This window comes from Siphateles boraxobius, unplaced genomic scaffold, assembly GCF_051911475.1.
Source record: "Siphateles boraxobius isolate OS27281-9 unplaced genomic scaffold, OSU_SipBor_1 66, whole genome shotgun sequence".
NCBI classification, from domain to species: Eukaryota; Metazoa; Chordata; class Actinopteri; order Cypriniformes; family Leuciscidae; genus Siphateles; species Siphateles boraxobius.
The window spans coordinates 25,132,649-25,146,187 of NW_027509193.1; the positions used below are offsets into that span (position 1 = coordinate 25,132,649).

At 36.4% G+C, this 13,539-nt stretch overlaps 2 protein-coding genes across 2 annotated transcripts; both read left to right on the forward strand.

Annotated features, from left to right (window-relative positions):
• The first annotated feature begins 1,507 nt into the window (after positions 1-1,507).
• LOC143722474 (uncharacterized) lies at positions 1,508-7,578 on the forward strand. Its single transcript, XM_077213865.1, has 4 exons — positions 1,508-1,673; positions 3,474-3,584; positions 3,806-3,943; positions 6,328-7,578. Exons 1-4 carry the CDS (start codon positions 1,671-1,673, stop codon positions 6,412-6,414), a joined length of 339 nt encoding a protein of 112 aa, XP_077069980.1. The 5' UTR covers positions 1,508-1,670; the 3' UTR covers positions 6,415-7,578.
• Positions 7,579-8,127: 549 nt separating this feature from the next.
• aldoaa (aldolase a, fructose-bisphosphate, a) lies at positions 8,128-12,719 on the forward strand. Its single transcript, XM_077213244.1, has 7 exons — positions 8,128-8,245; positions 9,649-9,767; positions 9,857-10,123; positions 10,284-10,444; positions 10,733-10,991; positions 11,110-11,309; positions 12,189-12,719. Exons 2-7 carry the CDS (start codon positions 9,656-9,658, stop codon positions 12,282-12,284), a joined length of 1,095 nt encoding a protein of 364 aa, XP_077069359.1. The 5' UTR covers positions 8,128-8,245; positions 9,649-9,655; the 3' UTR covers positions 12,285-12,719.
• Positions 12,720-13,539: the final 820 nt, after the last annotated feature.

Below are 13,539 nucleotides of genomic sequence, written 5' to 3' on the forward strand. Positions count from 1 at the left end.
AAAGTAGTGAGACTAAATTCTATCACCAGTGCTAAAGCAGCTCTTTCTCTCCTATTGCTGTCTTTCTTCTTAAAATTAGCTGATGATAAATAAAAAAGCTGCTCATATCTGTTGCTTTCGTTGACGTGAACTCTGTTAAATGTGCACAGTATGGGAATAGAAGGTCAGATTTATATTCAATTTGGGGAGACACATTTATGTGTGTAAATAGAACAGTTTTAACCAATCGGATAGCGAAACAGTAAAACGCATGAAGTGACCAGGCCCAGGTTAGACGTCTTAGGTGTGTTATAGGGATGGAGCTCAACTCGGTCAGTGGCCCTCCAGGACTCGAGTTGCCAATCTCTGGTTTAGTGTGTAAATGCCCATTCACACCAAGGACGATAACCAAAACAATAACTATTACTATGCAGTTTTAATAAACATTATAAAGGCCTGTTCACACCAGGGATGATTGATAACGATAAAGATTTAAAAATAGTTCTAAATGCAAAAGAATAGCAGTCCACACCACAATAACAATATAAGTTTGATATAATCTTTTTTTGTTTTATATGATGAAAGTCCCATTCCATCTTGATGTAAATACACTCAGAAAAATAACTGATTACCCTTATTTAATTAAATTGAAGATATTTTTACATACAACTTAATTTAGTTTATTCAAAAGAAATCTGTGTTGTTCATCATTATGCATAATATATATAAATAAACTAAATAAATACAGGTGTCAGTAGTACTTATATTAGTATAAAACATTGAGAATTATGCACCGTTTGTCCATGTTAACAAACAATTTCAAAAAACTTGTAATACATTGTTTTCTTAATGTAGTAATCAACTCAGTAATTTTCATGGTGATATTTAAAGGTTAAATTGTGTATCCTATTCACGTGAGAAAAATAATGAATATGCGAATGAATATACTATATTTGGGTCTTTTTCGAAAGTTTCCCCTAATGGGATTCTTCAGGGCTTTTTCCCCTTTACTCAGGACATATTGAGGATACAAAATCAGTTGAGTTTGCTTCAGTTCAGTTGCAATTTGTTCAACCTTTTTTCATAAAATGACAGAACTTGGGTGATTCCGGGGAGCAGAATTTGAGGGAGCATTGTTTTGACCCTAATTACAAGTTTCCTGCAGCTTGTTGACCGGGTTGTCCACCCAGGTTGTGATCCTCAGACATCATAGATTTCATTTTTATATGACAACCTTTTACAGCAGCCCATGTCTGCTAAACCACCTTTGCCCCCTGGGTATAATATATGCACAGATAAATTACACAAAAAGCCTACACTAAGAAAACTTTAAAGGGCTTCTAGCTTTATTTTTTTATTTAACACATTTAAATTTAATTAATTTCAATTACGCAAAAAAAAAGGGTTCATATTCAATAATGTATAGCACAAACGTCTGCATGCATTCCAGTATTCGTTTTCCATTCCATTGTCGGACTTTTTGTGATGTTTTCAATATGGATTAAGTTTGGTCCTTCCATGTCGCCGTACACTCATAGGAAGTCGTATCGCGGTTGCTAGGACAACGTTGATCAGCAGCTTCGCTTAGAACAATGTGCTATACGAGTAAACATCTGGTTGAACTAAATTAAAGAAATATCCTGATAACTGAAAACTCTGTTCAATTACACTGGGAATGCAGGGACGTTATAATGGTATGTAAGATCGTTTTGTGTTTTTTATTTCGGTAAAGTTATTTTGACAGAAATCCCAGCTTTCAGACACAAGCAAACTTACACATAGTTCCTCAGCTGTTACGTTACTATCCTCAGCTGTAAGTCAAGTCCCCTTTGTTTATATTGCTCTTTATACAAGACAGATTGTTTCAAAACAGCTTTACAGTGATAAACAGGAGAACAATGATTCCATGATTCAAACATTCAAACAGAATTCAATTCCGCTGTAAATCAGCTCTAAAAAGACGAGCGTTAACAGTCATTCAGCTGAAGTCAGTTCATTCTGTGTTGCAGTTGTGGATTTGTAATGGTGTAACAACCATTTGATCAACCATTTGTAATTTGTAAACAAATTAACGTTACTCTTTAATATTTGATAGTCAAATTAGTAATATAACTAAATATTAACTATCAAATATTAAAGAGTAATTTGTTCATTTTAGTATGTATTTTCTGATTTACTACACAATTTGTGTAACCATGAGCTAACATTTGTGTTACTGTACATTTTGTCTAATTCTATAAATGAATATGTGTTTTGGGGAATTTCAGAGATTAGCATCTCAGGTACTGCATTATCCTGATTCTCCCCTTATCTCATGGATTGGCAATACAAAATTTCTATGCACCATTACAAATCCACCACTGCTTAACTCAAACAGGGTGTTCCCCAGGGATCAGGTGTTGGCCCATTATTATTCATTATCTACATTTTGCCTCTTGGACAAATTATTCATTGTCATGGTATAGCATATGTTACTGATTACTGATATTCAGATACAGCTTGCCGGACATATTCTATTCACCAGACTGACTCGTTATCGTCATGTGTCAATGAATTAAAGGGCTGGCTCCAATTTTCTCTTTTTGAACTTGAGCAAAACTGAGATCCTATTTACTGTTCCCCCAACTCTATCAAAAATATAACTAATGATACTAGCTTTGACTCTGATGCTACATCAGTTTTTTCCATCTGCCACGGTCAGAAACCATAGGGAAACTCTAGATTATACACTGACCCTAGACTTTGTCCTATTTGCCCAACTTAGTCCCTACTTCAGGCCAAAAGATGCTGAATCATTAGTATGCATTTATTACATCTCGCATTGACTACAGTACGTGCACACTCTATCTCCCGCTTGCAATATTCAAAATTCTTTTTCTGTTATAGCACCAAAGCTATTTAACTCACTCCCCTGACACTTAGGACAATTATCTGTATCCATGAATTCAAATCACAGCTCAAGACCTATTTGTTTGCCCAATATTATCAGTCATAATTTGTAAAATCAAATCACAGCCCAAATTCCAGATTATCAGTTCTAATGTGTTATTCCATTATTATCAGTCTTGTGTATTTGCTTCATGATTTTTTACTGTCTACCTTCTGCATTGTCTAGACAACGTTACAGTTCTTTGTCATGGATTTAAATGTTTGCACAATGTTTGCAACTGCATCATCTCTTGTTCTGGACTGGGCAAATTGTTTATGTGAAATGTCTGAGCCCGGGAAAGACGCTAGCCTACATAAAATTAACCATATTTTTATTAAAAAAGTAAATGTTTCACATTTTTTTATATTTCATAGGGGTTTTAAAAAGAAAAACCTATAAAAAAAAACTTTCTTGTACAACAAAATAACAGTCTGGCTTTGAAAGATGTTATTTATTTATTTTAAAAACAAAATAAATGACTAATTCTCAAAAGTACTAGGCCTAATTCTTATTACAAAAAAAATTGTCTAGTGAAATCAAGTGCTGTTTCCTTCGACTCTGTCAGGCTGTTCCTGTGTGGGCTCTCTCTCTCCCACTGCCTGCCATCATCATGATCTCTGTGGGACTCTATATGATTGTCCTTGCGGCTGTGCTGTGGTGTCACCACTGTCTCAAGGTACTTCAACATCACCAGTTCCTCTTTCTAAGGAAACTTAATGAAACATTACTATAAGCCAAATTGCTGAACAATCTACTTGAGTAAATATTAATGGCTGTTGCTATACTCGAAGTTTTCACAGTTGCCTTGCTCTGAATCTCACTTCCTGCTGTTTTCAGTTGTCTCTTTTGAGTAGTTTTGGCAGTGTGGATCACACTTGGCTCTCTCTCTCTTCACAGGCCAAGTGTGATCCACGGTGTTCAGATTGCTGTGCAGGTTTCTCTCCTTGTGAGTACTGTTTAGTGTGTGCCCAGTCATGTGACTGTCGTCCACCCTCTCTGCGATCCTGCCTGGACTACTCCTGTCCCTCCCCTAATGTAAGTCATATGTCGCCAATTTTCAAATGCCACAATTTTTGCAACCTTAGACAAATTTCAGGAATCGTAAAATCATTTTTTCATTGTTGGGATACGCCTGAAGTTTTTGATTGTTTAGGATTATATGCTCTCCGAAGGTCAATTAAATGCCTTGGTAACACTTTATAATAAAGTCAGATTTGTTAACATTAGTTAACACATTAGTTTAAAATAAGTAACTATGAGCAATATAATTTTAAAGCATTTACTAACCTTTTTTAATGTTAGTTGATAAAAATACTTAGTTAGGTGAACAATACAATGTAGACTGTTTCAAAGCAGCTTTACAGAGATAAACGTATAATTTAAGGTAACAGAGATTGGTTTAGTTTTATAAAACCAATTATAAAATAATATTTTAGTGCATTAAATACTGTAAAGCTCTGTCTTGAAACTCAAGATGGCGCAGGCTAATAGGTCTTTAACTTGATCTGCATAGAATCACATCATTCTCTATAGAGCACTGCTGATTAGTTCCTGCTGTATCAGTAGCCAATCATCTCACATGCTCAACCTTCAAATACTTGGTTAGCATTTGTCTTAGCAGTGCAGCGCGCTTTCAGAAACCCTCCACCTTCCCCAGCTCCACCTGTATATATCTGCTATAGGTAATTCATGTACACTATATTGTACAGCAGCAGCATTTCTTACTTGCTCACAGCAGTGTGTCGTGTATGTATTGGCCGTACTTATTCTGCAGCAGCAGCAGCGTAGCAGATCTGTATCAACATTGTCATATTCATTACCATGCCAAACACTCCGAGATTTGTCAGGACAAAACTTATGAACTTAACATATACAACTGCTGATTTTAACAATGCGCTAGTAAGTGTATAAATTAACATTTACTAAGATTAATAAATGTTGTAGAAGTATTGTTTATTCTTAGTTCATGTTAACTAATGTAGTAAACTAGCCACTTTGCCACTCGATTGTCAGTTCACTTTTTAGTGCTTAATCGTGTTCTGTTCACACACAGTTCAGTAATTTTTGGGAGTGACAACTGTATTCTTCAACCGCATTAACTCCTGAAAAATGCAGGTAGTTGCAATCGTATTTACAAAAAATTGTATGCAATGCTTTTATAACTCCTTAAACTGGACCTAACCCTAACATAATGAGTCTTTGTTCACTATAATAGTAATTTACACGGATTAAATGTGTGAAATCCAGTATTTTAATGTGTTCACTCCTGAAACTTTACAGTGTGTACATGGCTATATATGTTAACAAATGAAATCTTATTATAAAAGTGTTAACATTGCCTTTGTAATAATCTTAACTTTCATATTATGATGGTATTATCAAATAACTTAACTGAATAATAAACAGTACACAAATTCCCAACAGCCCTATAAACATCCGTGGCTTGTCTGTATGGGCAGGTCCCCCCCCAAAATATTTATCCAAACATAGACCTCTATATACGTTGAATTAATAATAAATTATAAATGTGTTCAGCATTTTCAAACAAAATTTTTTCTAGGATTTTCTAGACTATTTTAAGTTGTAAAGTGAGCAGAATTTATTAAAAAGAAGCGCATGGATTCGACAGGCGTGTGTTCACGATTAAGCGGGGCAGCCGGTGTCATGAGAAATCGAGCCCCCCCCCCCCCCCCCCCCCCCCCAGGAATCGCAAAATCTTGACTAATTATAACCTATTTAACTATTGTATGAGGTTTATTGCATTAAGTGCACAAACAACATGCTTGAAATATAAAATGAATGCCTATGTATTACATAATAAAACAAACACAATGATGCCTAACAATGTATTTTTTATAAGGATAAGGATTGTTGCAACATACCATGTTCTGTATAAGTAATTTTATATTAATTGTACACAATAATTGTATTGTTTTTTTTGTTTTTTTTAAATATGGTGTGTCTTTTCTTCTATATGCCGATGATACCCAAAAATATCTTCCCTTACAGAGCAACAACAAATATTCTCTTCAGCCACTTCTAGATTGTCTAAACGAACTTAAGCAATTTTTACTCCTAAATGAAAATAAATCTGAAATTATTTTGTTTGGTCCTAAGGAAAACAGTTTTTGTAATAAATAATACATTAAGGCAATTCTAGATGCCATTCAATGCGTTTGTCCTTTGTCTGTAAATCATCATTAGAGCGCCACCCTTAGGCTGAATAATGCAAGGACAATTCTGAATTCTGTTCAGCTTACAAAATGCTTATCATAAACTAGTGCTAAGACCCAGAATCTGCCTTACCTACATTTACAGCCAGGAGCCCCCACTGCCTATAAATATGAACAGAACTGGTATAAACCTCCTCATACTGTCAGTAGGTTTTTCTTGTTCATCATCATTTCTTCTTATTGCAGTGTGCGATGTGGGATTGTGCTTGTACCTGTCAACCACCAGAGTGTGACTCCATCAACTGCTTCTGCTTTGAGATCAAGTTTAAGTAGAAGGAAAGGTGGAGGAAAAGAGGAAGACCCACCTCACTTTAAAAGATGCCTTAAATTCCAACTCCAAGTGACACATTAGTGTGTTTTAAGATAGCCAGAGAAACTGTGATTCAGTCTTTGGTTGTTCTGTAATGTTTGCATCATTTGGGAGACATTACAGCATCCTTCCTATTCACGGTCATTGACTTAACCCAAAATTAACCTTTAAAACATCAGTTCTGAAAGATTTAGATGTGCATTTATTGGGAATATACATTGTTTAGTGGAGTCATGTATGAATGAAGTGAGCAAGATAAATAAATGCTTAATAAAACATAATATACACTGTAAACACAGTACAGTATAATGGATATTGGACACATTTAAGTCATAGTGTGATGCCAGTTTTATAATTCGCTATAATTCCTGAAATACTCAATCAGTATAGAACAATAGAAGACTGAAGCTAAGGTTAAGGCAGTGCCATGGATTTTTAAAGCATGACGTTTAATTAATTTTTTTGTTGTCTTTTCTAGTTTCCTAGTCAGCAATAATGAGTTATGCTTTGTGTAGAGAAAGTGTTTCTCTGCGGAATCATTGTACTTGGTTTGATGGACATTTGTTCTTCAGTTATGAGCCATACAAATCGAAGAGAGGAATCTATAAACCACACATGCTTTTAAATATATCTCATTCTGACACGGATGTCTTTGAACTGTGTGGACTACACGCATAAAATACACACATAGTGCTGACTTACCAATTTTAGATTGTAATAATATTTTTTGTGATGCATACTATAATACTGTACAAAGATAGTAAAAGCTAGTTCTGATTTTTATTAATGTATTTGTTTACAGGACATCATCCTGTGAAATATGTGTACATATTGTATTGTGTGAAATGTTACAGTTATGTGGCCATATTTTTTAATGCTTACAGCCAACAAACTATGGCTTACAAAGTAAACCTGCTGTGACTGTCACTTCTGTCACTTTTCTCTGTTGTCAGGCAAAACTTAAGTTGAAATTAGTTTTTTGTATACATTTTTTTATACATAAGTATGTGCTATTTTTGTAACTGTGGTTTTAAAATGAATTAAAGTTTTTCTTTCATGCAAAAGGCTTTGTTTACAGTAGTAGTATTATCTATCGAGCATAAAATATTAAAGAACTCACTGTTTCATTCATTGTCTGATTGTCTTAGATTTTCTGGTGGCTTCATTTGTATTCATGCATTTGCAAAAATGTATTTGTTCCAAGTTTCTACATTTTTCTATAAAGGTTTTCTATTTTCGTTATACCTTCATGAATTGGTCTGACATATTGCTCTTGCTGATTGTAGGGATTATGTAGAGAAGACATTTAAAAGATGAAAGGTCATGACAGAAGATCCCTTTTCTGATGACAGTTATCTCGTGGGCTCAGGAGGTTTGTGAGGACTGCATGGAGTAATATTAAAGAGCATCATGCAGAAGATTCAATTGGGTTATTGAAATCATCTATATACCACCAGTCTCCCTTTTGATCATTATTCAATAGGGATTGAATTATACTATAATTAATGCATGTAGCAGCAACATTAATAATCATGTCCCTTGTCCATGCCACTCACTGCCTTTCTCTTTAACCTTTCTTTGCTGCATGCCAATGTACATGAATGTCACATCGCCCTTCTCCAGTTGCATCGTGGGTTTGCCTGCTGCTAAGATTAGCCAAACCCACAGAATGTCAAAGGTCAAGCCATCTGAATAAATACAGGTCATCTGGCTCCAGAAGAGTGTCACAGACTATCCAGACTTCCTCTGCCTCCATTTGGGGAGTATCTATCGCTCACTTCGCCCAGCTCCACGGTAAAAACGTGCATTCTACTTTATTTTTTTCTGTAAAGTGTAAATTACTACAAAAATAAGACTAGCCTATATTCCTTAGGCTTTTTCATTTGCTTTTATTTCAATGTATTTGCTACTGTCAAATGCTTTTTTAAAATCAAAGTAATAATTATAATAATAATAATAGTTTTTAATATTAAAATGTTTGATATAATATTGATTTAATTGATTTACATTTATTACAGTAAAACAATGTACTGTTAAAATAATTAATTCTTTATTCTTGCTTAAATGCATGATTCACAACATACTGATAATCTGTTATTTTTGCATGAATTAATAACATTTACCAGCTTGATTGACTGCTTGGAGCATCACAAAGAGCCGTTTCAGACCCTCTTTCACAAATCAAATCCTCTTCTATAGTGCTGGATTTCAGCCATTAAATGATTGTCTATATTTAAGTTGGCCTTTGGTTGAATGCAACTTGAGCGGAGGTTTGTTACTGGAATGTTAAGAGCCTTTTGTGGGGACGATTCAATGTCCAGTAGACAAGAGATGCAATTTTGTTATATACCAGACTTTTTTCTTTCTTTTTTTTAAACCGCATTAGTGTCTTATAATACATAGCCTGTTAAACGTAATCCTAAAATGCACTGCACACGTATTCCAAGGTCATTTGTTCGCTTGCATCCAAGGAGGATTTCAAAATGTCATTTCCAGGTCTGTTTTTCCTGCATGTGAACTCTGTCACGTATCACAAGAAAGCGTACCCCGCCTCTAATTGTAATAAAATCACTCCCCTTTTGATGCGTCATCCTTAAACCCGCCTTTCAAAGCAAAACAGCCAATGATCGTCTCAACGCCCTGTCCATCCAAACATGACTCCCGTCCTGATTGGCCAAGCCTTGTAAAATTGCTTGTAATTTCCTTCCTTTTATTGCAATTCATTGCATCCGTAGAATTGAGAGTGTGATACGGAAACCATTGCTTCCTCAACCCCTCTTAACTGGTGAGTTTTTACTTAATATAAAGCGCCGATATCCAAGTAAAAGCAAATATATTTGACCGTTGTCGGAATCTAGTCTTTCACTAGCAGCTAGTCGCTTTTCCGTTTTAATGCAAAGTTAACAGGTAACGTTACGTGAGCCGCACAAGGTCACTCATGCTTGTATCTGAAGGGCATGTAGCATCATGAACTAACAAGATGTAGTTTGTTGAAAAATACATTTTCGGTAAGGTTGGCGATCAAGTACACACCCAAATCTGAACCCTTTCTCAGGCTCCTTGATGTTGATTTAATTAGTCACCTGATTCATTACTTGATCATAGGTCACTGTTTTTGTTATGTGATTCATGTGTTTGTACTGATAATCTGAATGATTATATAAATCTGTTTCCCAAACCTAACGTTATCTCCTTAGAGTCAAGATGCCTCACGCGTACCCATTCCTCACACCAGAGCAGAAGAAGGAGCTGAGCGATATTGCTCTGAGGATTGTGGCCCCTGGCAAAGGCATTCTTGCTGCGGATGAGTCTACAGGTACAGGCTGTTGAGTTCACGTCCATTAGTAACCAGTTTATTTGCTTGTCTTATAACTTATAACATCTCGTATCGTTGATCATGTGCAGGTAGCGTGGCGAAGAGATTCCAGAGCATCAATGCTGAGAACACCGAGGAGAACAGGAGACTGTACCGCCAGCTGCTGTTTACCGCAGACGACCGCGTAAAGCCCTGCATCGGTGGCGTCATCCTCTTCCATGAGACACTCTACCAGAAGACAGATGATGGCAAACTTTTCTCCCAGTACCTTAAGGAGAGGGGCATGGTAGTTGGCATCAAAGTGGACAAGGGTGTGGTTCCCCTGGCTGGCACTAATGGAGAGACCACCACACAAGGTGAAAATCCCATGATTATCTATGAAATAGATTATCTGGTAGTAAAAATTACACATGGTATTTTTTAACCTTTTGGATCCACTTAAATGTTAGAATTGAATGGTCTCCGTCACTTAGTCACTTGGACTCTTTAAAACCCAATTTTTCTTTGCGTTCGCAGGTCTGGATGGGCTGTACGAGCGTTGTGCTCAGTATAAGAAGGATGGGGCAGACTTCGCTAAATGGAGGTCTGTGCTAAAGATCACTGCCACAACTCCCTCTAGACTGGCCATCATTGAGAACGCCAATGTGCTCGCTCGTTACGCTAGCATCTGCCAGATGGTGAGACACGCACAGCTATGTATTCACCACCACAATGGTTTTTGTATGCTTTCATTCAGCATGGGCACATTAAATGGATCAAAAACGACAGTAAAGACACAATGTTACAAAAGATTTCTATTTCAAATAAATGCTGGTATTTTGAACTTTCTACTTATCAAAGAATCCTGAAAAAATTTAGAATGATTTCTGAAGGATCACGTGACACTGACAAGAATTGAGTAATGATGCTAAAAAAATTGATATGATAAAAAAAATAGCTAAAAATGATATCTCCTTTTTCGTTAGCATGGCATTGTGCCCATCGTGGAGCCTGAAATTCTGCCTGATGGTGACCATGACCTGAAGAGGACCCAGTATGTGACTGAGAAGGTTCTGGCTGCTGTGTACAAGGCCCTGTCAGACCACCATGTTTATTTGGAGGGCACTCTGCTCAAACCCAACATGGTGACTGCCGGCCATGCCTGTTCCCAGAAAAACACCCCCCAGGAGATCGCCATGGCAACTGTCACTGCTCTTCGCCGCACTGTTCCTCCTGCTGTGCCTGGTTAGTAAAACAACTGCAATTATTCACTCGATTCAAGAACTTATCCAGCAGGCCTGTGATAAGATAAAGACTATGTAATTATTTCTGACCCATTTTGCCACACCTCTTCTTGATATAGGCATCACCTTCCTGTCTGGAGGCCAGAGTGAGGAGGAGGCCACACTCAACCTGAATGCCATGAACCAGTGTCCCCTGCATAGGCCCTGGGCCCTGACCTTCTCCTACGGTCGTGCCCTTCAGGCCTCTGCCCTCAAAGCCTGGGCTGGCAAGAAGGAGAATGGCAAAGCCTGCCAGGAGGAGTTCATAAAGAGAGCTCTTGTAAGTTTCAGTAACTTGAGATAATCTGCTGATTACTGATCTGGGTGTGTGTGTGTGTATATAATATACACGCACAGTGTTGGGGGTAACGCAAGTTACGTAATCGGATTACTAAGTAATTAGTTGGATAACTACTTTTAAATTTGCAGCAAAATATCTGTGTTACCTTTTAGAACAAGTAACGCAAGTTCCTTTGTTTTCCCATTTATTGACACCTCTGTTGCCCCCATGTTGAGATAATCTGCTGATTACTGATCTGGGTGTGTGTGTGTATACAATATACACGCACAGTGTTGGGGGTAACGCAAGTTGCGTAATCGGATTACTAAGTAATTAGTTGAGTAACTACTTTTAAATTTGCAGCAAAATATCTGAGTTACTTTTTCGAACAACTAAAGCAAGTTCCTTTGTTTTCCCATTTATTGACACCTCTCTTGCCCCCATGTTGAGAGAAATCAGGAGTAAGTGCAGAGGTGTTGTGTGCACTGTGTGAACCACATGATGCTTATTGTTTCAGTGCTCCTCAAGATGAATAAAAACAGTGAAATATTATGCAAACCTGCAATGACAAAATATGCTAAATACTTTATGTATTTAATCTCACTTTATTAACCATACAGGTGTTTATTTGCCTTTCCTTCAGCCTGAGGCTTATTTCATTTCTGGTGGGAAAGGGCCTATACATGTTTTAAAATATAGATATTTATTTATTTAAAAAAAAAAAAAAAGTAATGCAATTAGTTACTATATATTATCAACAAGCTTGTATTTTTACTTGTTAAAAGACATGGACTAATTCATTCTGGTGGAGGCTAAGCATTTCATATGTTTATGTTTTAGATCAACTTTACTCTTATTGTCTTGTGCTTCTATCTCCAGAACAACAGCCTGGCCTGTGTTGGGAAGTATGTGTCCTCAGGAGATAAGGGTGCTGCTGCTGGAGAGTCTCTCTTTGTGGCCAACCATGCCTACTAATCATCAAGAAGCCTTTTACATTTCAATACACATCTTATTCCTAAAGAATCGCGGAACCCAAACACATCTGTACTCTGAACTCCATCATTTGACCCATTCCCTTTTTCTTTCTATTGTTTGTTACTTTCATGTGTGAAACAAAACTATGAAACTAAGAGATGAAACCTAAAAGAGTAATAATTGTAATTTAATAACTTGATGTCCAGATGTTTTTTGCCCTAATCTCCTCCCTCTTCCTACTTTTAATAACACTCCCATGTGTTCTAATGTCGAACTCTGCTGAGAAAAGTTGCTCTTGTACTTGTAGTACTTATATTAACTGTATTTGACTCGCACAAAGAACATATGCCTTTCAGGGGTATATTATTATTGTTATTGTTTAATATAATACTCACCGGGAAGAAAACAATAAAGTATCTTTCACAGCTAACCTCATTTGCTTCTTTTTGTGGTGTTATTTAAACAATAAGTTTTTGTGATTGTCGGCACTGTTGGAACATTTCTTATTTATACAGGATGATTATCATTATAAGAAGCAGCACTGCTTAAGAACACCTTTAATAGATACAATTGCAGTAATTGAGTATTATTATTTGTAGTAATTTTTTTTTATTATTATTGTGATTTGTGAACTTTTGGTCTAAATTAAACTGGCTAAAGGGTGTTAATAAATGACTGATTTTGGCCATATTGCCCATAAGTCATTCATTGCCTCTGGGACTTTGCAAAGGCTTGCGTCTCGATTGGTTACACCACAAGGTGTCACTGTGGCCTCAGCTTCAGCACTGCCACTCTGAGCTCGATTGATGTGTCTGAAGTAAAACAAGCCCCCCTCATTAGCATACAGACAAATGTGAAAATAAATAAATAGATAAATGTGAAAGTAAATAAAAGTAGAATTAAATAAATGTGGGGAAAAATACAATTATACATAAGGAAATAAAAGTATAAATACTCATTTGTTTTGTTTTTTACATGTCTTTGTATATTTATTTATGTCAGCTTTGGATTTCCATAATACTTAACAAGCATCACCAATCGTAACGAGCACTGATTTGGCCGTAATCCAGGGGTTTTGTCGCAGACTTGTAAATCAGTCTGCGACAGCAACATCTGGCCAAAAGTGTGAGCTTGCCTTCATTTTACGTCACACTGTTTTGAAACCTTTCGAAATTACGCTGTTTCACCACCAAGGTGTATTGATCTCAATGTAAACGCATTAACAGTATCTAATAATTTTAAAGGATATTGGCTC

Bases quoted from the DNA above. Each gene is read 5' to 3' on its own strand.
- aldoaa (XM_077213244.1), top strand. From the start codon at position 9,656: ATGCCTCACGCGTACCCATTCCTCACACCAGAGCAGAAGAAGGAGCTG. The intron at 10,445-10,732 runs GTGAGACACGCA...CTTTTTCGTTAG, and splicing joins ACGCTAGCATCTGCCAGATG to CATGGCATTGTGCCCATCGT. The intron at 10,992-11,109 runs GTTAGTAAAACA...TTCTTGATATAG, and splicing joins TGTTCCTCCTGCTGTGCCTG to GCATCACCTTCCTGTCTGGA.
- LOC143722474 (XM_077213865.1), top strand. The intron at 3,585-3,805 runs GTACTTCAACAT...CTCTCTTCACAG, and splicing joins GGTGTCACCACTGTCTCAAG to GCCAAGTGTGATCCACGGTG. The intron at 3,944-6,327 runs GTAAGTCATATG...TTCTTATTGCAG, and splicing joins ACTCCTGTCCCTCCCCTAAT to TGTGCGATGTGGGATTGTGC.